This window comes from Astatotilapia calliptera, chromosome 12 (genome assembly GCF_900246225.1).
Source record: "Astatotilapia calliptera chromosome 12, fAstCal1.2, whole genome shotgun sequence".
NCBI lineage: Eukaryota > Metazoa > Chordata > Actinopteri > Cichliformes > Cichlidae > Astatotilapia > Astatotilapia calliptera.
This window is the reverse complement of record NC_039313.1, coordinates 27,949,256-27,974,956: the sequence shown is the minus strand read 5'-3', so window position 1 is coordinate 27,974,956 and position 25,701 is coordinate 27,949,256. Positions and strand designations below refer to the sequence as shown.

At 38.5% G+C, this 25,701-nt stretch overlaps 1 protein-coding gene across 3 annotated transcripts; it reads left to right on the top strand.

Annotated features, from left to right (window-relative positions):
- The first annotated feature begins 206 nt into the window (after nt 1–206).
- gak (cyclin G associated kinase) lies at nt 207–25,645 on the top strand. 3 transcript variants are annotated; one of them, XM_026187423.1, is made up of 30 exons: nt 207–562; nt 4,870–4,931; nt 5,768–5,827; nt 6,237–6,351; nt 6,773–6,915; nt 7,129–7,254; nt 10,262–10,351; nt 10,518–10,653; nt 11,106–11,218; nt 12,980–13,058; nt 15,018–15,135; nt 15,948–15,956; nt 18,037–18,086; nt 18,226–18,374; nt 18,606–18,728; nt 18,838–18,971; nt 19,077–19,271; nt 19,383–19,500; nt 19,591–19,670; nt 19,845–20,038; nt 20,224–20,385; nt 20,508–20,674; nt 20,817–21,078; nt 21,175–21,369; nt 21,488–21,625; nt 21,741–21,827; nt 21,928–22,194; nt 22,586–22,734; nt 23,907–24,083; nt 24,268–25,645. In XM_026187423.1, exons 1-30 carry the CDS (start codon nt 421–423, stop codon nt 24,367–24,369), a joined length of 3,942 nt encoding a protein of 1,313 aa, XP_026043208.1. In that variant the 5' UTR covers nt 207–420; the 3' UTR covers nt 24,370–25,645. The 3 variants fall into 3 exon arrangements, with proteins under 3 accessions (XP_026043208.1, XP_026043206.1, XP_026043207.1); XM_026187421.1 differs by having other exon boundaries at nt 21,741–21,839; XM_026187422.1 differs by lacking the exon at nt 15,948–15,956 and having other exon boundaries at nt 21,741–21,839.
- The last annotated feature ends 56 nt before the right edge of the window (nt 25,646–25,701 follow it).

Here is a 25,701-nt window from a genome sequence, read left to right as displayed (position 1 = left end):
CAAAATTGTAATTCCATTCATGCAGAACGTTTAGGGACAGTTTTTTTAATAAACTGATTTATATGGGGATCTCAAAACAAGATAATATAAATATTTTTTTCCATTAAAAATTAAACAAATGTTAATTTTACCAGTTCTTAAAGGTTTCTTACGACCCTTAAAAGTCAAACCTACCTTTATTTTCCTTCTACGTCATATGACTGAATCGTGTCACGACGTCATCACCCTTCACGGAAGTCGGTGCGGTGATGATGGTGTCCCCGTTTATGTAGCAGCAGGAAGAGGATGTTTGCTTCCATTGAAAGAATAATATCACCTGCTTATACATCTTTGTAACGTAGTGAACTGCTGTAGAGTCTTTCTGCGGACCCGGTGAAGATTTAGACAGCTCACTCCCTCTCCCGGAGGCGGCCCGAAAACATGTCTCTATTCCAGTCGGCACTAGATTTCTTAGCCGGGCCCGGCTCCTCCGGAGCGGCCAGTCGGGACCAAAATGATTTCGTCGGACAAGTCGTTGAACTCGGTGACATGAAGCTGAGAATCAGGAGGGTGATCGCGGAAGGTGAGATACGTGCGCATCACAACAATAAATTTTGGTCACGTCTTCAGCGGCTAGTTAATGCTAGTTAGCTGAATTTGCTAACATGTTAGCATTTGTGAAATACCTCTAGTGGAGTAAGTGATAATATAGTTAGCAAGTGCAGGACTGTGAGCCACCGAGCAAACGCCAGGTGATAATTTGGTTTGGACTGTATCTAACAAGCGCTAAATCAATTTCCAGAATTAGGTACTTCAAGGAGACGGAATAGACATTTCAAAGTTAAACTTGACGTGTCTGCTTTGTGTTACCGCTTTACACCTCACTGAATGCTGTGTGTGTGCAGGCAGAGCTGCGCTTTACGTGTCCACCTTTACCGTCTGTCTTTCTTGGAAACACGGCACTTTTTGCTTCATGAGAAAGACTTGATAAAAGTGTGAGTCAGGCCTGCCGGGCCCGAAGATATGAGTGATGACGGTGTTGTTGATTACCAAACCAATTGATTATCTGTAACAGGGCAGGCTGGAAACTCTTTACAAGTTTCAGTCGAAACAGAGCACTTGAAAAATTCTGCTGGATTGTTTCTTCTGACGTCAACAAGAGCGGCATTCCTGTGCCAGCACTGGTGCCTGCTTATTGAATTTTTTTTTGTTAAGTATAAAAATATCGTCCCACGTTTGTGGTTAGGGCTGCAGTAGAAACAAGTGAATATCACAGATGCCATAAGGAGAAACCTACTGGTAGGTTTGTGACAGCAAGGAAGGGTCTTGCTGCCTGGATTACTGCTTTTTGAGCGTGTAATAAATATATCAGAGTAGACCAATTATGTACCAATTTGGACTGATAGTTTAGCATTACAAAGCACTTAATTTGGTAATTGTCAACAGTTTAGTGTGATCTGATTAGTCGATTAGTTTGGTTTTTTATTTCACAAACTAAATAGAAATTGTCTTCCGAGGCAAAAAGGAAAACGCTGATCTGGTGTTCCTGATTTTTAGAGGTATCACTGATTATTTGTTTTTGCTGTGTCTGGAAGTGGTATATTCTGCTTCTTGAGAGCAGGTGAGAAGAGAACATGGCATACCCTGTCAGGTTACACAACATGATCTACTCCAACATTTCACACAAACAATCAAATAATATATTTAGATCCATGATTACTGATGTGATCTCCACCTGGTGACTTGCAGAAAAGTGCTTAAAATTTTGGCTGATTATAGCTTCAATCTCCCAACTGTATAACTATAACCTCCAGTTGGAAAGCCAGCATATCATTTCTTCCATAGCAATTTCCCAGACATCCAAAAACCCTTAAATCTACATAGGGCATCTTTTTATTTATATTGAATACACTTTTATATTCTTAAAAGTGTCTTGGAACACATCTCTATATATCTGTTTTAAAAACCTACTCTTTGACCTACTCTAGTAGAGTGGTCATGGTATATTATTTTATTTTGTATGATGCCCCCTGAAAGCTGCTATAAATTTAGAAACTGTGGAAAGCAGTTCACTCTGAGGGTTAAGGGTGGGCTTCAAATAAACATGCTTTTCCTTTAATTATCTTTTTCTTTTTTTGTCTTGCCTCCTGTATGGTGTGCACCAGCAAACATGACTATGTTGGCAAATAAGATGGCATTTACTATTGTCTACGGCTGATTTCTACGTATTTTGTCACATCGATTTAAAGTTGACTGAATATGCAAAGCTAGTGTGATAAAAGACTTTAGTTAAGTCGTAGTTTGTCTTGTTTTTTAATAGAGAACATGCAAAATTCACACAACCAGGAGTCCTCTGGCTGTGAGGCATCATTGCTAACCACTGTACTACTGTTCTTCAGATATACTATCAACTTTCTCTCTTTATTAGTATAATTAGTATTGTGATTTCACTTCCTGGTCCACAATAGTTCGATTCAAACAGGTTAAAGGAAACGCACAAGACCTTCCAAATGAAAGCAAATGGAGTGGAGATCATTTTACACTAAAGCGCTGCCTGTTTCAAACTCCCGTCATGCAATTTCAAAGGTGTCTTTGTTGGGACCTTTTGCTGAGACAAAAACAATGGATTGCTGTAACCAGATGGTTCTGTTTTTTTGTTTTTGTCTACTACACCAGTTATAGTCCTACAATTGTATAACCCAGGCACACATATTGTTTCAGAGTGAGATTGAATAAATTAGTGTTTGATAAAGAAGGATTTAAGGTATTTTTAAATACCTTTCTGTATTTTTTTCTTAGACTCGTTTGGAAATTGGAGCAGAGAAAATGGAGCTTTTCAGCTTTCAGTCTCTTACCTTCTGTTTTACAAAATTGTGTAAGACATTTAATCTCCGCAGGGAGGTTATCAAAATGAGTTGCATAACACAACATAACCTGTAAGGAACAACACGCTTTGTTGCGGTATTTTGTGTGAGTTGAGAGTTGAAGCACAGGCAAATAAATAAATGTAGGCAGGCACGAGGTCCCTGGTGAGAGTCCCAGAAAAAGAGGTTTTATGAGAACTGGGGAAGTGACCACCATACGCGCATGGACCTATGCAAAGCAACCTGTTAAAGATTAGAAGGCTGGTAGTTGATTTACTCATGTCTGTGGTAATCTTGGCATTTCCTTGTTTGGCTGAGGCTTGGTAAGTAGAAGTATTTGAGACACACACACCCAGACTGAAGTTTCTCCTTTACTAGTCACAGTGACTCGGGGAAAAGAAAATCAAAATAATGCAAAAATCGCCCCCCCCCCAAAAAAAACATTGTTCCACAAGTGCATCTGCTGTTTAGACAGTTAGCTTTTATTAATCCCAGATTGATAATGTTATGTCAGTTTAAGTGACTGGCTTTAAGCAGCACAGAAGTTTTTTGTAAAATATATTATGATGAGAATGGTGTTGTTCCCTATGACAGTAGTGTCTACAGAGCGGTATACTACGAAGGAAGTTCAACACAGTCAGGCTTTCTTAGCATTAGCTGGCTCAACAAAACCTTAAGCCATAGCTGGAGATAACGGGTCTCACAACAGTGGTTATCAACTTTCTCTTTTAAGCATGCTTTCCATTTCAGGCTCTGTGTGTGCTCACATAAAAAGGAGTGTTTTCATAGGTCACAACTCCTCCACACAGGCAGAGATCCTATCAGATAAAATGATAATCTAAAAAGAACAGCAATAGGCGAACAGTAAATTGATAGGATAAGATAAAATAAGATAAACCTTTATTAAGTCCCACACATGGGGAAACTTTAAATTGCAACACTCTTGAAAATAAGACAAAGTATTGCTACTGAAAATCATTAATCTGGTGACTTTGCCGATTGTTTCTAACATGAAAGGTGCTCTTTAGAGCTCTGATAGTTTAAATTCGATACTTTTAAACATTAAATTAGGTTATTTGACAAAATCAATTTGTCAGCACATCAGATTAAAATACATTTTCTTGATTGAATACGTATTCTTGGTGTGTTCTCTGTTTTATAATTGCTGCAATTCTAGCAGTGTAAAAGAGAGTTAGCAACAGATTAGAATCAAGGATAACAAGGTTTAAACATTTCCTGCATCACCAAATGAATACATGTTCCAGTGAGAATGCAGGTGTCCAGTTTGCATTGCTTTAACTTTACAGCTGGGCTTCATTTGTGATCTTACTAAGTTGCAGCTTAACAAGCTGCAGAAATGACACATATTCCCATAGGAGAAAATCTATATTACAGTTAAAACTTGCTGTAAATAAAAGAATAAGTAAAAACTTTAGACCAAAACTCTGAATGTAACCTGTGCCACTTTTTGTAACACAGAAAACTCATAGCTGTTAATGTTTTATTAATTGTAATTTATAAAACAGCCCTCTACTGTGTATATATGGAGAGCGATTATTATAGAAAAATGGATTTGACGACATTATAAGCAGTCAAGGTTTTAGCTGCATCTTCAATGAACAGGATACCCAGTAGGGCTTACAGTCAGTCAGTATTGCATGAAATCAAGTGGTGCATGTTGTAATGGTTCCATTCCCAAGTTAAAAAGGAAAACAAGCACTTGAACACAGCATTAATACAAAAACTAATAATGAATTTAAATATTAAACATGTCTTCCCACGTGGTTTATTAATTAATTATTAAGTGATTTTGTCATTTTAATTTCAGAATAATTTAAACATAGACGTTTGATAATAATCCAGGACATCAACTAGACAGTGTTAGAATATATCCTGGTCAGTATCACAAAACTCTTTCAGTATCCTGAACATTTGAGAATCGTCAACCCAACACTAAATCATAAAAAACTGTAAATTAAATCCTCATCTTCTTCTTTTTTTTTTTTTTTTTTTTTTTCTTTTTAAGGTGGATTTGCTTTTGTATATGAAGCCCAGGACATGAGCAGTGGTAAAGACTACGCCCTCAAGGTAAGATGAGGTGTACTGACCCATACCCTCATTGTTAAAAATGTTCCACTGTTACGTTTTGGCTGTGTTGCTCATCACTGAGCATGTATTTGTTAATGTGCGTGTCATTGTGTGCACTGTATTACCCAATGCATCAAATCAGGCACATTAGCTCTCCTTACATTGATTTTTACATTCTTCAGCACCTGCTTTTAATATGCAAAACAGACAAAGTACTGCAGGTTATTAGTACATGCACTTGTCAGCTTGTGTAATGCATTATTGTCTGCATTACACTGCTGAATCAAAACATGCCATTGGACGCGTCCCTTAACAGAAAGATTTTCCCTTTTTATCTATACAGCTGTACTAATGAGACAGTAACTTAAAAAAATGTAGGCTTAGCAATGTGGACGGCCGCTTACCAGGTAGTTTGTTGTTCATATGCAATATGCAATTATTGCAAGTCATTTTGTACAGAATGATGAAGCTCCAAACAATTATGTTTGCACCGTTTCCTACTTACTCAATTCTGTTCATGCTGTATCATATATATATATATATATATATATATATATATATATATATATATATATTTATATTTATTTATTTATTAGCTTCTCATTTAAGTATAAAAACCTCAAATGCTGAACAATTAAATTTTCCTTTGAGTGTATTTATCAGATAACCACATAAATTATCTTTAAAGTAATTGTAATTTTACTATTATTAATATTTATTTTGTTTGAAGCTAATGCTTTATAGGCCGTCTATTGCAGTATGCTAGTTCAGTCCTGTTAGGCATGTATTATGTTGATCACAGAACAAAGCAATGGTCTGTATGCATTTTTTTCCAGAGACTGCTGTCTAATGAAGAAGAGAAGAACAAAGAAATCATACAAGAAGTCTGCTTCATGGTATCCTTTAATTATTAATGAGTAAAGCACAAAAGTGTTTCTGTAAAAAGTTGTTTTTTTTTTTTTTTTTTTACTTCACACCTAATGTTAATATATAGCTGACACTAAACACCCATAGATCATCTGCCATATCTCTCTATTCAGGATTTCCTTCGTCATCACATCTCTCTTAAAATGCATCTGGTTAATTTTTTTCAGCTTTTGAGTAGTTTGCTTTTTGGACACCTGCTGTAATCTAAAACTGCGGATAGCTTAAACAAAGTAGGCTGACATGCGACAGGTGAAAACCAGCAGCTTCTGCCACTAGAAACTGGTTATGATTGTGATTTATGAAATGGCAAATTTAAGGCGAGGCTTGTCACAGCAGCAGTGTTTATTCTGTATGTTCCTTCACCTGCTGGCTCTATAGAAAAAGCTGTCCGGTCATCCAAATACGGTTCAGTTCTGCTCTGCAGCCTCCATCAGTAAAGAGGAGTCAGACACCGGGCAGGCTGAGTTTCTGATCCTCACTGAGCTGTGTAAAGGTAAAAACACACACTGCTACACACAGAAACGCACTTTTCCCAGTTTTGTTTCTTTAGTGCTGAATCAGTTCTTACTCATTCATGAAATGCACATGCAGTAATTCAGGGGTGCTGGAACTGTTTCTGAGTAACTCCCACTGAAAGGCATTCATGATGAAAGTTTCCTGTCTGTAGCCTTCGTTTCCTGCTCTGCTTCCTTTTTGTGTAGTTACAGCAGACAAGGTTTTTTTCATTCAGCAGTTTTTCAGCTTTCTGAGCAAATACCTTACTGCTTACCACAATAAGTATGTTAACAGAAATAAATCACTTGTAGGATGTGTGCAAAGCACTTTTTCTTTAATTTTGTAATTTTATTACTAAGTACAAGACTTTTATCTACAGTTTCACATTCTTTTGTGTTTTTGTACCTCTTTCACCTCAGGTCAGCTGGTGGACTTTATTAAGAGGGTAGAGCAGAAGGCTCCTCTATCATGTGACACTGTGCTAAAAATCTTCTATCAGGCGTGCCGCGCTGTTCAGCATATGCACAAACAGAAGCCTCCCGTGATACACAGAGACCTTAAGGTTTGTCTGCCTCTGGTATTTAAAGGATGACTGATGTGTCAGAGAGGAGAATAAAGAAAAATGCACAATATACAGTGCAGTTATTTAGTTGGTGCTTTTACTTATGACCACGTTTTCATCATATCATGTGCTGCTGCCCTTGTTCTGTCTCAGAAGTCTTACTTATGGCAATTAAATGAAATGCTAACTCACTGCTTGGTTGATGTGTTGCAGATTGAGAACCTCTTGATTAGTAACCAGGGCACCATCAAGCTGTGTGACTTTGGCAGCGCCACCACAGTGTCACATTATCCAGACTACAGCTGGTCCGCACAGAAGAGGTCAATGGTGGAGGATGAGGTACCTAAGCATGCAGACAGTTCTTGGTGATCTTAACAGTGACCTGCTTATACACAGTGTCGGGAAGGTTACTTTTAAAATGTATTCCACTACAGATTACAGAATACATGCCCCAAAATGTATTCTGTAACGTATTCCGTTACGTTACCCAATGACAGTAACGTATTCTAAATACTTTGGATTACTTAATATATTATCATGCTTTTTACAACTACGTGAATGTACTATTGCTGTGTGATTTATTACTATTACCGAAGGTCCGCGGCTCCGAACCGCAGTAAAGGGACCTCTGACTAATACGGCAGGTTCCATGTCGGGCTTGTAGCCGAAAAATAGCTTTACTTTGTTGTGTGGGTCAACTTTGCTTGCGAGAGACAGAGAGAGGCGTTGAAAGACTGCTCCAGCGGAACTTATTGTTTTCGGAGGAAAACACAAACACAGTGTACAGTCGAGTCTTAATAGGTGCAGTGGTTATTATTATATTTACATGCTTCCAGCTCCCGTTTTTGCTCGGTGACAGCTCGTACTTTTCCACTATCCTTTTTTTTCCCCTCCTCTTGCTCACAGACACATAATGTGTATGGCGGTCCATTCTCCCTGTAGCACGGACTACACTGCCCATGAGGCTACGTTCTTTAGAGCTATGCCCGTAGCATTCTGCCTATTAGCTTAGCACAACAACAACAACAACAAAAAGGCGCTCTCTCACCCAGGAGGCACATAGTCGCAGAGAGAGAGCCTCGTCCTGTAACCATGGCAACCGTAACGCTGCCGCCTGGAACAACAGAACGTAGCTGTCAAACAAACCCAAACAATCCTGACCCACCACCGCAGTGTAATCCATTTATTTCAACAAAGTAACTGTATTCTAAATACCACCTTTTTAAACTGTAACTGTAACGGAATACAGTTACTCATATTTTGTGTTTTAAATACGTAACGGCGATACATGTATTCCGTTACTCCCCAATACTGCTTATACAGTACATGCGCTGTTAAGCTGTATTGGGTATTATATGAGATGATATTTTCTGAGTTTCATTAATATTGAAGTCTTATCTAAGATTTTGAACATATAGATGGATTAATATATGAATTCTAAAGTTATTTGATTTAAGTCACTTATTATAAAGCAGATTTAAAACAACAGGAGGAGGAGTCACCTCTCATTTCCTGAAATTTTGTTTCCATGGTGCCAGACTTTCTTTTAATTTTTTTAAGTGATCTTTAGCAATAGTTCTCTACAATAGTTTTCCAGGCTTTCTGAAGGTCTGTCTTTGGGCATTGGCTCCTTTCAATCGGAAATATATTTTTAAGCCACTTAACACTGATCTACAAGTCATTCATGCTTAAAAAAATTACTTAAATATAACATAACTGACAACTTAGCAAAGAATCAACTTAGGCAATTTGTTACCAGCAGCCTGTCTCAATAGCACATCATTTGTTCTCATTTCTTTAGTTGACAAAAAAAAGTAAGAAAAAACCAAAAAGCTATCTTCAGGAGATGAACAGTATCTCAAAGTTGTGTCCTTGAGAAATAAGAAAAGCCCTTGCACAGAACCTGAGAGATGCATCTGTCTCCTCAGTTGATCTCTCTACTGTTCGGTCTCAGTGGAAGGGTGTCTGTCAAGAAGCCATTCTTAAGAAAACCAGGAGAAAATGGCAAATTAAACAAGAGCTAGATTGAAAATCAGTTATGGAATGAAAAGGCCAGAAGAAAGGTACAGCAATGAGTGTCTACAGTCGTGTGTAAAACAGTGCAGACTGTAGGGGTCTTTTATAAATTGATGGAATTATGAAGGAATAAAAGTATGGTCAGATTTAGATTCACCATGTAATACCATCTGAAAAAAACATGCACTATAACTGGAACACTATCAGTCATAGCTTGGCCTCCCCAGAGCCTGAACCTTAACATTATTGAGGCAGTGTGGGATCTTTTTGACAGAGAACAGAACAAAAGGCAGCAAACATCTAAAGAACTTTGGTTTTCCAGGTTTCATGAAGGAGATTCCAATCTTGAAGATTTCCTAATGAAATTGCAAGAAAACTTGATAGCATAAATAAAGGTGGTCATAATGGGAAATGCACGTTTCAATAAATTGCTATTCAAACGTGCATTTCCCATTTTCTTAGCAATGCAAAGAAATGAGGGAAGCTCAAAATATTTGCACAGTACTGTAAATAAGGAAAGGAATCAAAAGTATCCATAAAGTTTAAAATTAAAAAAAAACATGACAGACAAAGAAAAATGCTATTAAAGATCCTCAGAGTGAACTAAAAGCAAGAGATGAGCAGCGAATGAAAACGGTAAATAGTAATTTCATCACTGATCACAAGATTGTGTTGATACCCTTGAATATGTGATTAGAGATTAAAGGTTGAAATCTGCTTCACAGGTAGACATTTTATATGGTTTTAATTTTTTAAAGAAAACATAAAAGGAAAACCGCAGCCACTTTGATTTCATTTTGTTTCCTTTAGTTGCTTTGTAAAAAGTAGGATGATTAATTGAGAAGACAAAAATACACGTACAAAGACAGAGTGGGTCAGTGGCAGTATTGATATGGTGTTGAGCATAAACCAGAAACCTTTAATTGGATTAATAGCCAGAGGTCCAGGAAGCCCTAAACAATCATGTAAATTATATTTGTACCATAACCACACAGCTGCCCACTTACACACTGGAGCTTTGCCACAGATGAATTTCGAATGCAGAACACCAGAGGTCTTGGCTTGTAAATCTAATAGACTTCTTGTTTACCAGGCACATGTTGCACATAATAGAATAGAATAGAATAGCCCTTTATTGTCGTTGTACATCTACAACGAAATTATGGAGATGTGAGTAATGTACTCATCTTGTGCACTTCTTGTACAGCGCACATGGCTTTTTCAGTTCTGTCTAATCGGGAGAAAGAATTTTACAAAGATTTACAAACATATGACTTAAGCTTGATATTTGCTTTCATGTCAATTCATTTAAAAAAATGTTTTTCTGTAGATAACAAGGAACACCACTCCTGCGTACCGAACGCCAGAGATGATCGATCTCTACTCCAACTTTCCCATCAATGAGAAGCAAGACATCTGGGTCAGTCATTTTCAGACATTAGTGTACCTCCATTTATAATTTAGACACAACTGACTTTCTCTTCTTCTGCCTTTGTTTTGATTGTCTTTTAATGCATGTTTTTGTGTTTTTGCTGTAAACAAAGGAGTTTGATTATTGTACTGATCATGTGTCGTCTCACATGCAGGCTCTGGGATGCATCCTCTACCTGTTGTGTTTTAAGCAGCATCCATTTGAGGATGGAGCCAAGCTACAAATTGTCAATGGAAAGTACTCCATGCCTCAGAACGACATGAAATACACTGTGTATCACGACCTCATACGTATGTACTGCCCGTCAGGCACCAGTCCATTTATTAATCGATACCAGCTAAATGCCTACAAGATAAATCTGATGCCTTAAGCCACATTATACCTTTACCAGACTGCCAGATGTTTAGCACAATAGCATTCATGTAGAAATGTCATGCAATTCAATGCAGTACAAAAATGCATTAGTGATTTAAAAACTTTTAACAATGTTAGTTTGGTTAAACAGTATACAGTTTAAAGTAAAAGTCGGATTCTTTTTCTTTGTTCACCTTAATTTCTGTGTATGTGATTGATGACCAATCGGTTATTAATTAATTTTAATCAGCTTTCTGCCATTTTTATTAATATTTTTACAATTGTGTTGTCCACAAACATCAGTTATGCTATCATAAATTTTTATTTGTATCTTTTTTATAATCATACTAACTTCAACCCACATTCTACCCATTCTCCTCCTCTTCAGGTTCCATGTTGAAGGTGAACCCAGAGGAGCGTCTGTCTATTACAGAGTTGGTCAACCAGCTCCAGGAGATAGCAGCAGCACGCAACGTCAACCCCAAGTCCCCCATTACTGAGGTAAATGCGTGTTCTAAAAGTACCCTCGTCATTGATGTAAGATGTGATAATACGGAAAAAAACACTGCACATTTACAGTAGTTATGGTAAGGCTTGCATGTCTAATCCTTTAATACGTGTAAAGTAGCTCTTGAATCTTCATCTTGAGTTCATCAGACGAGTTGGTAGCAGTTAAAACGTTTCTGCTCCAGGTATCGGTTTTGAATTGTTGACAGCTTTCACAAGTATTTTAGAGTAAACAACATGATTGGTTAAGGGCACTGAGTCTCATCCTCAGTGTGTGCCAGCCTGTGAAGAGGCTATTGACAGGCCAACCACACGGCTTCTTCCTCTGTGTGTGTTTGTGTAAATGTGCACATGTACACACACAACTTGAACACTCTCAAATTGCTGATGCGGTTACATTTGCTAAGCCTCACATACACCACACACAGACGCACAAACACACAAGCACAAAGGAGTCTGTATTCTCTTTCCCAGCGGCCTCTCTTGCCAGCTGGTAAGGTCTTAATGGGCCAAAAAAGAGGGAGAGAGACACACAGAGGTGAAGACTGAGAGAACTGAAATTTAAAGCAAACATGAAGTGATACCAACAGTTCAGTGGTAACACTGTGTTTTCATTGGCATGGTCGGTGTTGCTTTTTGTCACCTGCACCACAGTAGCTAATTGAGCACAATCAGATTTAAGATTTAATCAGGGTTTTGGAATAGAAATCGTTTTACGCTGCATGATGGCTGACCATATTCAACCTATCAGCCCCAACTCATTATGATTCTTACCGCAAATCCTTAAAAATCCAGGTACTTATCACTAAATCCTCGGTCATTGTTGTGATTGACATAAAGCTGCTTTCAGTTTCAACATTTGCCAGGTTTACACTGATTTCATTGCATTTTCCTTGTTTTGTGCTGAGTTGGTCAGTGTCAGTATCCTGAACTAAATTTATATTAAAGTACCGTTTAATCATTAGGAAATTAGCAAATCAAGGCAGATAGACTTTTTTTTACATTTCTACAAATTTCTCTCTAAACTGAATCCTGATAAGGCTGGTAAGTGTGTGCAGAGTGAAGGCAGATTTGGCGATTGCTGATCTGATTAGGGTTAAGAAGGGGTTTCCCTGCTGGATGTAAGGAGATTATAATCCTCGGACTTCTACTCCTCCTCTTCCTCCTCTCCCTGCTGCAGTTCAGCGCAGACATATGGAGAGGCTGAGAGGAGGGAAAGGAGAAAACTTGTGAGGGAAGTGAGACACTGAGAGGGAAATAAACAAGACAGTTACGCAGAGGCTATTTGGCTGTTGAACACAAACCCCAGATCGACAGCGATCATCTGGCACAGCCTGTTTTTAATTTGTTGTAATTTATCGACTTTTTGGAGTTACAGATTTGTATTTTATTGTTTTGTTTTGTTTTTCATTCAGGGACCTGACGTGTGCTTAACACATTTTTTTTCCTCCTCCTTTGTTTAAGGCGCTCTGACTGTTCATTTTCTATCAAGTTCCATTTTTATTTTATATATTTAAAAATTGTATATTTTTGGATTTTTTTTTTTTTTTCTTTTTTTGGATATTTTCGATGATGTTTTTCTTTCCCGGGGTGGTTTAGCCATTGTGGGTATTTTTTTTTTAAACACAGACAGTCCAGGTCACAGAACATCTTTCTTTCATCATAACTTTTTAAAATATTGTTGACCTGCTCGTTGCAATGTTAAGTACGTATTACTGTTGGCGTCCAGTGTATGATGGATATGAATGTCTGCAGCTGCTGGAGCAGAACGGAGGTTTTGGCAACAATGGAGCACAGCCATCAATGCAGATCCACAACAGCCATAACAATGCAGGTAAATTGTTTTTTACATTTATTTTCTTGTTGTTGTTGTTGTATGACAGGGTTTTGGGTCAGTGTTTGTTAGTTTGTGTTTTTATTTTGTTTATTTGTTTCAGGTGTTAACACTAAAGTATAGGAGACTAATACTGAAGTTCTTGAAAACACTATTATCGATATTTTTATATTATTGATATTTCATTCTTTCCTAAATGGAAATGTCACAACATCTTTATTTGCACATTTCATATTCATGATCTGTATAACCAGCTGTGCAGTGCATTTTAGTAGAGTTGCATTATGTTTCGAGAAACTGCCTACTGCTCATTTACTTAAAGTTGAGTTCTGTACCACATAATGCAAATCAGTAATGACCTACATACGTCAACATCTAGGCAATCCTCTAAACTACCTGTTGCTGATTTTAAAACAAACACAGATTGAGCACCTGCGGGGTTTCTATAAGTCCTTTTTTTAAAAATTTGTTTAAAAAACAACTCTGGCTGGTTTGTTTTTCAGATAGACGTTCACAGGCAAGCCAGTTTATTGGTTTCTGTTTAAAATCCCTGCACAAACAGCCCTAGCACAAATGTACTCAGGTCTCAGGCCTGATTGTAGAAGGCTGAGAGAAAGAGAGAGCACCTGTCAGTCGCTGTTTGGTAGAACACCAGTCAAATGTCTATTGGTGAGAAAATGCGTGACTCCTTTTGTTGAAAAATGCCCCTGTGGGCAGGTACCATTAGAAACTGCTAAATCCACATCTTTCCTATAAAGTTTATCATTGAGCTGTGATTGAACATGACATTTAATTTCTCAACCGTATCCCTGAAAGTCACGCAATAAACACGGTAAGCTGGTATGTTAGTCACCATCCAGCTGTTGACACATTTCATACACATGCCAGGTCTTGCATATACAAAGTCCTGTGAGATCAGTAAAGGGTTCCTCTTTGTCTGAACGAGGGCCCAGTATGATGTACTGTCAGGAAACCAGCTATTTTTAATGGTAGAACAAATCCTCTTACTTGTTACAATATCTGTTCAGGTTCCTGGCATAATGAGTCAGACAGTCACTATAAATGTTTCTCAACAATATTTTTTTCAATCTGTAACACACTAATTTTGATGTATCATTAGCCTTAACCTGCTAAGAGCCTCTTGTGTAGTATAATTAGCAATGTTTATATCACGGCTGATAGTGGTGTGCTCAGATTTCAAGTTGTTTTTTTGTTTTTTTTGTATGTGAATCTGTTGCAAAAGATAATTTGATTCAAATGCACCTTAGGAAAAAAATAAACATTACATATAGAGACCATGCATTAGTATGCAACAGTGTGACTGTCCCACCATACAATAACGTCTCATTTAAATGAAGTAAATCATGAAGGATATAAAAATAACTAATTTACGTGTTGTTGTTTTTGGAAGAAGATTTAGATTATTTATAGCATAAGCTCTAAGTGCTCGTTGGGAAAATTATATTTGTGTCTGTCTGTTTATCTCAGTGAGCATAATAGGCTTATTTTTCACATAAATATCCACACAGACTTGTACGCACACAGACACACACACAGACCTGCAAGCTGTCTCCTGTCCACTCACTAAGAGGATTTCTGCACTGCCTGTCAACCATCTGTCGAAAGGCAGAATATGTTTGCTCTTTCCTGTGAGGAGTGGCTCCAACTGCCTGTTGTTGCACCTCGGCATCAGGCAGCTGCATTGCAGCTAAAATAAACTGATTTTATCTGAAATATTAATTGGTAAAACGCTTCCTTTTGAGCCCTTTTGATGAAGCCCAGAATGTAATTAAGTATTTATATGTGCATGATCATTTGTCACAAGTGTCATTCCTCTTGCAGCTAATAGGTGCTGGGTGTGCTTTCACCAGCCAAACCGATTGTAAGTGCTTAATCTCAGGCATCGCTCTAAAGTCATTATATTTACCATATTCTTCTTTTCCTCACCATTTCTTATAGGTGTATATGACCCCGATCAGTCTGGCAGTGGCCTGTTTGATATCTTAAAGGGAGGAACAGAACGCTTTTTGACAAACATAAAGGATACTTCCTCCAAGGTCATCCAGTCAGTAGCTAGGTAAGAAGCCTCTCGTTATCGGGAGTATTATTGCTACATTTATTTATTTTGCACTTTTGTCATATGTCTTTCAGTTAATCTTCATCATTATGTATGTATTTTTTATTGTGGGAGTTAACATACATTTCAGTTAAACTTTTCACATTTGACATTGGTTATTATAACTTAAAATAGTTCCACTACGGTATTTACTTTGGCACTGACAAATTTGAATTTCCCGTAATGAAAGGATGCACTTTTGGTCCTATAACAAATTTTTAATTCAGACATCCAGCAAATGGCAACCATTTTTAAGCAATACTGTTTCTCAGTCATGTCATCATCTGTTATCATGTTTCATCATAGTTGCAAAGGCCTAATGTGAAAGCAGTTGTGTCTGCGTATGTCTCATTCTCACTCATACCCTGATCCCAGATTTACCTTTAAAAGGAACATTTTGTTGTCTGCTGGTCAAAAATGTGGTTCTACACTCAGATTTCATGTGTAAGGTCCCAGGAAATGACACACAGTTCTTCTGTCCTCCCTTTATTGACCATTGCTATACAAGCAAGTCAGTGGATTTTCTGGGCTGCTACACTTGGCTGCACTGGCCAGTGAAAATGGTAATGATTGCTGAAGGTATAGAAAGATTAAACAGCAAAGTGTTCCTTTCATAGTCCCATTATCCGCATCTTTAAAGATTTGCCGTCTCATTTGGTTTTGCCATTGACTTTTTTTGATGATTTTGTTTTGTTTTTTTGTTTTGTTTTTGTTTGTTTTTTCTTCCTCTCTGTCTCAAACCCTCATGGTCCCACTATGTGTCCATCTCCTAGCAACCCAAGGTAAATATGGGTCAGCGGAATGCGTCAGTCCATGCGTTACTCTGTGTTCTGTAGTGTGTGCTTGATTTAGTAGGAAAGAAATGTTGCACATCTTCTGTTGCTCAGTGCCCACCATCCTAGCTTTCTGATCCTAACATCACACATTCAGTAATTCAACTGAGTGAATGCAGAGCATGATGTGAATGGACAAATTCCCATATATATTGGTGAAATAACTGGAAAATTATATCAGCGAATGACACAGTAGGGCAGACTCACTGTCCGTGAGTTTTCCAGGAAACTATTTTCTGCAAATGTAAACTCATTTTATGAGAACTTTGTTTAAAGATAACTAGAATTGGTAGCATAGCAGTGATGGCCTTCGATTAAAAGGGTAAAGTACTCATTAACTTCAATTAAATGGCCCTTAATATAGCAATCATATTTCTTGCTATAAAATTTAAAAAATATGCATTTTTCTTTTCTGTCTGAGGGAAACAACAACAACCTTTTGATTTTTGCTTGTTATTTTTGTCAAATCAAGTGTGATAGCTCATTTAGTTCAATTGATTTCTTACTTTTAGATAACTTTTATCTTATAACTCCACTAACATATCCATAAAAAAATTCACATGTTAAAAATAATTTAATTTTTACATATCTGTATAAAACTGATGTCATGGACTTAACATTAAGCAGTAATTAAACAAACAATATAGAGCTTAAATGACTTGTTAAGCCTGAGCCTTCGTCTCTGATTCTTCAAACCATGTGACAACACTTAACTATGGACTTGCTGAGTAACTATGTCTGGAACTGAAGATAATGAATCCATACAAAAGTAGGCCAAAAGAAGCATCCAGCTTGAAATATTCCATTTACTGAAATGTAATGAAGAAATGACAGTTACAAGGAAGGTAAAGAAAACCATCCAATACAACTGCATATTTGCTGGAGAACAAATGCAAAGTCACATGACTGCAGGAAGCTGTCGTTTTGACACTGGAGTTTTGCTGTAGCTTGACTCAGCTGTGCTTTTATGATCTACATGGAGAATCCCATGATATCCAGTATTACTTTTAATTTAACTTCAGCTCAAAAATCAAAAAGGCTATTTAATTTACATTTGACTGTTTTCATCTGTTTCACCTTTTTATTACATTTCTCTTTTCAAACCCGTTTTATCTGCTATCTGAATCATCACATTTAATTAAGTTGTCATTCAGTTGCATGTTTTGCTATTGCTTTTGTTTTTTGGCTGTCTTTTTCCTTTTAGGGTTTACCTTAACTCAGAATGTCCATATTGTTTTAATTAAAGTAGCTTCGGCATGGGTTGCAAATGTATAATTGCAATCGCAACTTTATATGTAGGCTGTGGTATACAAGTATGAGTGACTGTTTGACTGAATGTTGGAAGTTTTATTATGGTTCCACTACTTACCTAATATCATTTTCACTTATATGTCTTAATTTGCATCATCTATTTATCCTAATACTGATTAATACAGATGAATTTAATCATCATAGATGGGCTAAGCAAAGAAACTGAGCTATGGTTTGTTTGTCTGTCCTAAACTGTGCAGTAGAAATCAGGCTGTGTTCTTTTACCTGTTGTCATTGTTCCAGTATGATTGCATGTGCAGTAAGATCCAATGAAACCTAACTACATAAGTTTTTACTGCCAGTATTACTTAATACTCACTATTTGTAGTAATGAAAGTTGCCGTAATGAATGCTGACAACAAGCATCTGCCAAATGCTTGTGCTATAATAAAGACTCAGCGGAAGGATAAACTGGGGACTGTCTTAATCGATTTTGCATAATTATTGAGGCAATATTCATCAAAACTGTTTAAAACTTTGTACTGAATGGCTGCTCTGGCAGAGATTAATATTTTCAGTTAATAATATTTCAACATCTGAGATTCAAAACCAGAGTTGAAAAGTTTTTGTCCAGCTTGCATCCGTTGGATTTTTTTTTTCCAGTCTCCCAGACATTAATCACCAGTTTAATTTCCTCTATTTTCTTAAATGTATCATTTATGCTTCTAACTTTGTTTACATACTGCTTTTATAACGGCACTTGTCATTTCTGTTACAGCTATGCCAAAGGGGACCTGGATATTTCTTACATCACCTCCAGAATTGCAGGTAGGTAAAGTGCCCGAACACTTTAACATTCAGTGACTATTATTTGATTGTCAAGTAATTTAATATTACAGAACAAGCATAGCATCACTGGTTACCCGATTCATACATGCCTGTAATGAACGTGTGTGTGCGCGTGCAGTCATGTCTTTCCCAGCAGAAGGGGTGGAGTCTGCGATAAAGAACAACATTGAGGATGTCCGTCTGTTCCTCGATTCACGTCATGCTGGCCACTACGCTGTGTACAACCTCTCCAAACGATCATACAGGCCTTCTCGATTCCACAACAGGGTATGCACTTTGTGATACAAGGTTGTGTTGGTGTGGGAAATAACTTAAACCAAGGCTAAATTATAGCTTTGTGTTATACTTTGTTTACTCTCAATGATCACAGGTATAGTAGTGTTTCTCTGTGCTTTTGTCATGCATAAGCTTATTATTGCCACAACAGTAGCTATTGTTGAAGCATGTGTCCTTGTTACGTCACTATTTCAGTAATTTGTATTATTTGTGCGCGCCCAGGTTTCAGAGTGTAATTGGCAGCTGCGTCGTGCCCCTAACCTCCGCAGTCTCTACAGCGTATGTAAGAACATGCATCTATGGCTCAAACAGGACCAGAGGAACATCTGTGTGGTACACTGTCTGGTAAGTAAGTCAGTCCTTTGAGCCTGCGCTTGTAGAGAGGAGTACATGGTGTCAAATTGAATGGAGTGTCACCTGTCATAAATTTAATGTGTACCCTTTCTGTGTGCAGGATGGCAGAGCAGCATCAGCAGTGGCAGTTTGCTCCTTCCTGTGTTTTTGCCGCCTTTTCACCACTGCTGAGGCAGCAGTCTACATGTTCTCAATGAAACGCTGTCCACCAGGCATAGCACCTTCACACAAGAGGTATTGAAAAATATTCAAGTTAAAATGTGTAGAAAAGAGGACTGGTGTGTGTTGGTCATCCTTAGTAGGTCATGTATCAAATACTACATGATCTCAATTTTGCAGGTATATAGAGTATATGTGTGACATGATGGCAGAGGAGCCCATCATCCCTCACAGCAAGCCTGTAGTTATTCGCTCCATCATCATGACACCAGTGCCGCTGTTCAACAAGCAGCGTAATGGGTGCCGGCCATTCTGCGAAGTCTACGTTGGGGACGAGAGGGTGCTCACCACATCACAGGAGTATGACAGGATGCAGTAAGTTTGTTTTTTTTTTTGGTTTGTACAAGGATGGCCTGACAAGTTTCCCTTTATTTTAACAATCTAACATGTATATTACTCTTTTCCTCTCACAATCTCATGTTTCAGGGATTTTAAGATGGAAGATGGGAAAGCGGAGATTCCTCTCAATGTTACCGTTCAAGGAGACGTGCTGGTGGTGATCTATCATGCAAGATCTACGCTGGGAGGACGTCTGCAGGCAAAGGTATAAATACAGACACCCTTGCTTAAAGCCTCGAGGTGGCAATGAATATGAAGAAATGCACTTTTCAGAGCATTTATAATTGTCTTTCAGATGGCGTCCATGAAAATGTTCCAGATCCAGTTCCACACAGGCTTTGTACCAAGAAATGCAACGACTGTCAAGTTTGCCAAGTACGTATGTTGTCTTGATCCATAACATACTGCTGCAGGTTATATTTTCTTATTATTTATTAACAGCTGAATGTGGTCTTCATTGTTAAACTTTTACAGCTGCACTGCTTGTAACAAGTAATTTAAACTATACTTTCTTCATTATTTCTTTTTTATCTGCTTGTTGTTTTTCAGGTATGATTTGGATGCCTGTGACATCCAGGAGAAGTACCCAGACTTGTTCCAGGTCAACTTGGACATTGAGGTTGAACCCAGGGACAGGCCCAGCACCAAGACTCCTCCATGGGAGGGCTTTCAAACCAAAGGCCTCAACCCCAAGATCCTTTTCTCCTCTCGTGATGAGCAGCAAGAGATCCTCAGCAAATTTGGTACATGGCTTTACTTGGCCTGAATGTTAGTTTAGTAGTGGAGAAGCATTGGTAAAAAGTGTTGTCATCTGTTTATTTTATTTGTATATTAGATGTTTTACTTCTTACGTGGCTTTAAGGTGCTTTTAAGTTCTTCTAAGTTTGCTTCTACAGATGAAATAAACTTGGATCCTTTATCACTGCAGGTAAGCCCGAGTTGCCTCGTCAGCCAGGTTCTTCAGCGTTTTATGACTCAGAGTCGGCCCAGCCAGCTCAAACCCCAGACAGCTCCAGTGCAACAGAACCAGAGTCTCCGATGAGCAATGATACTAATTCCAGCAACTTTTTCCAGACCCTAGACTGGGAAGGTAATGTACTGTCATATTCTGTTCTGTTAATCTGTAATGTGTAATTCTATTAATCCGTGTAGCATTTTCTTACAAACCTTTCTCTCTGGAAAATCTCACTGACTAGCTTCCTGTGATTATAGATGTACGTAGCGCTCAGGATGCCTCAGACAGTCAAGAAGGAGGATATATGAATGACCAGGAGGATCTGAGTGATCAGTCAGAAGGAGAGTCCTATTCTTACTCTGCCACCAGTGGAGAGCCAATGTCACGTGACCACAGCGAGCCGCTGTTTGATTCTGACTTTCAGGTGCAGAAAATCTTTGGCTGGCTTGTATTATTTTATCAATAAACTATTACCCCGTTTATCACACTGTTAATTACTACCAAAATTCTTTATTTCTTGCATCCATGCATTTCTTTATTTTCTTGGTTTCCTTGTCTCCTCTCAGACGGCTTCTCCTGCAACACAGGAGGCTCCTCCTGAAGACACAGCTGACCTCTTGGGGTTGAACTGTGACCCTCAACCTCCAACCATGTCCTCAACTTCGTCCTCTGCTCCACAACACGGAGATCAGGGAGGAATGAAAGCTGCTTCTAGCAACAGCGACCTCCTCAATGACTTATTTGCACCTCCTGCTGGTCAGACTGGAGCAGTGCAGGAAGACTTGTTCTTCAGTGGGCCAGCCAGTGGAGCCACACCAGACCAAAAACGTAAAAGCTGAGGCTTCACACATGCTTACTGCATTATTCTGAGATTTCTTGGGTTGCACTTAATAAATATTTCCTGTCACTTTGCCTGTGTTGCAGCCATGGGGGATCTTTTTGATCCGTTTGGGATGGGGTCGGGTTCTGGTGTTGGCTCCAGCGTTGGTTCATCTCGACAAGCCTCTGGACCAGACCTGTTTGGAGACTTGTTGGGTTCTGATAGTTCAGCAACCAGTGGATTTGGTTCAGCTCACAGCAACGCCACTCCTGCTTCCAACACCAGCCTCTTCAACCTCAGTAAGTACATCAGTTCCTTGACGTCCAGCTGGATTTCATATTCTTTCTTCTGGTAACATTTTGTATTTACACTGGAAAGAGTCCATTGTTGACACTTAGGATGTTTGTGTTATTACAGATAAGCTTGTAAATGATACCCCTAAAATGACATCATCAGCCAGCCAACCAGACCTGCTGGGTGGGTGGGACAGCTGGGCAAAAGGAACCACTGCTGGCATGAGCACCACTGCCAGTAAACCAAGTTATACCAACACAGGTAGGAGAAACCTTTCTTACAGATCTTTTGGTGACTGAAAAATTTTGAGATTTAAAGCCAAAATCAAAATTGAAACCAGATAAAAGTGTTGACTTGTATATTTTGATCATTTTAGCTTCTGGTATGCCATCCATGTCAAAGGCCAAGTCTCAGACCTTTGATCCTTTTGCTGACCTAGGAAACCTGAGCTCCAACTTGCCAGGTAGGAGCTCAGGTAAGCTGAGGAGTTATTTCCATAAAAGAGGAAGACTGTCAATCTTATAAGCCTTTACATTTATCTCATCTCCATCTTTTTCCTATAGGTTCCTCCAGCAGTAATCTTTCTGGGCCATCCTTCAGCACAAAGGGTCCTTCTTCCTCTTCTTCCTCTGCTAAGCCTCAAGCTCAGCCATGGCAGTCTGCAAGACCCACCTCAGCCCAGAACAAACCTTGGATATCTGGATCTGGCCCCAAAGGGTCTTCAGCTTCTCAGCCTGCAGGAACCCAGTCCTCTAAACCCAACTACAACCTTAACTTCTCCAGTGTGATCGGTGGGAGAGAAGAGAGAGGAGTTCGTGGGCCTGGATTTGGTAAGAGAGACATGATTACAATACTAGTTATCTATTTTGAACAAAACAATAGCGGTGATATTACAAAGTTAAATTAAGTTTTTATAATTTAGAAAATTAAAAATGAGTAGAAAACCGATTGATTCAGTTAGTTTGTCCAGAATTTTGCCTTGCACTGTATGTAATTAGCAGTAAGCAGGGGAGACCATCAGCAGCTTAAAACAGAGGTTGGAAACTAAAAAGATGGAATTTGGAATATTTATGTTCATTACTTTGCTGATTTTCAGTTATTATTTTATATTTCCCTGGTCTTCTCATAAAAGGCTTCTCATTTTATGACTAACCCTAATAAATGCCCATAAAATTTCCATATCATAAATAATTTCGTTTTATCTGTGCTGCTGACACTCAGGGCCCAAGCCAAAGGTAAAGGAGGATGATTTCGGGGATCTGCTCTCAACTCAGGGTTTTGCTTCTAAACCTGACAAGAAGGGACCAAGGACCATTGCTGAAATGAGGAGACAGGAGATCACAAAAGACATGGATCCTCTCAAATTACAGGTAGGTAGCAAACTGAACACATATGTGAAGTCACTTTTATTTATATGCCACATTTAAAAACAGAAGTGCATTAAGATATAAATAAAATCTAAAACTCACATAACCATGACTGCAACCATAAGAGTTAAAAGGTAAATGTGCTAAAAACATGGTTACAGTAAAAAGGAAAGCAAAAATTAGAAGTGAATAAATGCATTTACAAAAACATTCAAATATAATAGAATTTAATTATTAAAAAATAAATGAATGCATAAAATTGGAAACAGTAACCAACTAATTAAGCTTTTATAACATCAACAAAAATGATAGAGACTTGTCTAAAGGCAGCAAAAAATTGGCAGATCTTTAGAAATGGCTTGAAATTTTCAGCTGTTAAATATGATTTATTATGTTTCATCTGTTTCATGTCTGCAGACAACAATGAAAGTCACTTTTTAGGCAGTAGTGGTGGGCTAACAGGAGATGATGGGAGGATGAGCTAAGAGACTTGTGGCAGAATATGTGAAGGGCATGTTGGACACTTACAAACACACAGTGTGTGGCCCTGGAGAAAAATCTAATCCTTGTGAAAAGAGTCACCATTGTCCACTGACACAAAAAGCCAGCCAAGGATGACGACCAAGAATCTCGGTTTCATAGAAAAAAAGAGTCAAGCAATGATAATGTCAAAAACAACCAGATTTTCCAGTGTTTGCAATGTCATCCCATCTATATGCAATATCTGTTTATGAACTGCAAACAGCAGTGCACTACTTTTCTCCAAATCATCATTCAACATGCCTGGGCACCCAGTGAAAATTGTCCCCTTACTGGTGACTTTTCCATCTTTAGCCTGTGCTAATAATGCGGTGTGTACTGTGAGCAATCAACTGATTTCTTGGAAACATGGTAGAGTTGTCTTTTGTTTTTTTTATTACAAAATCTGTTTGCATTGTTATTAAAAAAGAGTGATTCAAAGAATGGTCAGAATTGGACATCTCTGAGTTAATGAACATTTTGGGCTTGGCCACGTTTTTGCATACTGCGTCACACATGTAGCAGGTGATTTTACTAAACAACAATAAGATTGGGTACAGCTAGGATGCCTTTTGGCAGGTTAAACTCTGCTTTCATCAGCTCACTCATACAGTAGCCTCCAAGTAGTAAAGATTTGTTTTGTTATCATGCTGTAGATCTTGGACTGGATCGAAGGGAAGGAGCGAAACATCCGAGCACTGCTGTCAACTCTACACACAGTGTTGTGGGAGGGTGAAACGCGCTGGAAGCCTGTGGGCATGGCAGACCTGGTGTCAGCTGACCAGGTGAAGAAATACTACAGGAAGGCTGTGCTGGTTGTCCATCCTGATAAGGTACAGTATCAAATACTGTGAAAGTGCTTTAAAACTTAAAAAAAGGTGCAGCTCCTCTGTTTGTGAAACAACAGGAAATGAGATGAATCTCGAGTATGAGTTTACGGTCTTCTTTCAATATGAATGCTCTTGTTTTTCTGTTTTTAATTCAGTATTAAACTCCAAACCTTTGAATTCTCTTCAGGCAACGGGCCAGCCTTACGAACAGTATGCGAAGATGATCTTTATGGAACTGAACGACGCCTGGTCAGAGTTTGAGAACCAGGGATCCAAAGCACTCTTCTAAAATCCTGGCCTGGATTCCAGCTAGACCAGACCAGACCGGACCAGGCCGGACTGGATTTGGCCTAACAAAACAGGAGACTGGGCCAGATTGGACAGGACTGAGCCCACATTGGGCCTTAGGGGCAAAAAGCCTCTGAGAGGTGTCCTCTCTTCCATTCCCTCCCCCCTCCTTTACTTTCTTCTGTTTCTTCGATCAAAAAAAAAGACCTTTTGCCTCATGTCTGGCTGTAATGAAAGTTTCCTTGCTGGTCTATAAACAGCCAGTTAAATAAACATTGTGATCGGTCTTAAACTCACTGCCTACCTGCATGACTGCCTGAGTGGTGCTGCAAACATCAGGAGGAAGGATTAAACAACAATCACTGAGAAGACAAAGTGGGAACAAAATCAGATAATACAAGGACTAAAATTATCAAGACGACTATCATGATAGTGATATTCAGATAAAACACCCCAACACTAATACATTAGCTGTAGCTGAATAGTTAATTCATTTGTGCTCGACACTTGTGCAAACAACCGGTCCTTAGCTGAGTGGCAAACCTGAACTGAGTGTGGCTGTAAAATAGCTAGCATGTCAGCCAACATGAACGTTTGCAAAATGTTGTCCTGAAAAATAAGTTTTTATGTTTAGTTGCCTCAAAAGAGCCAATGCTGCTGCTGAATCATACTTGCTGTAGCAGGGATTGGATTTTTTTTATAAAGATCCTGCAGTAATGCAGAAGTAGGATTTAAATCTCCCCAGGATTTTTAAACATAAGATCTATTGAAAATGACCTGTATTACCTGTACTGCTGCACCTTCAGGGGTGAAGGCTTCTTTGGAGTTTGTTCTCCAGACAATTGCCTGCTGAACACTACTAGTGCTGCTTGTACCATTCTAATTTATTTTGCTGCACACACTCCTGAGATTGATGTTAAATCATGCTATAAACTCAAGTGGGCAGTCTGTTGTTTTTGAAGTGCTCTTTTAATCCCTCCCACTCAAGCTACACCATGTAGCTAACTGCATGCTCTCCTACACCAGACCTCTAAACAACTTGAGGTAGTATGTTTGATTTTTTTTTTTTTTTTAAACCAGGGTAGTCCACATGGGCAGCAGCTTTTCTTCTTTTTCTTTTTTTTTGGATGAAGTGCTCTTTTTCTTGTAGCAGAAATGGAGAAGGGATCTCCATCGTAACTGTCATTAAGCCCTCTCTGTCTCTTTAAACTTCGCCCACCTCCAGCATTTAGTTTTGTTTTTTGCAAGAGGAGTAACTAAAGGATCGAAAAAGAGAAAATGGTGATTTAACCTAGTTGCTCTGTGTTTTCTTGTTTTTTTTGGGGGGGTCCAT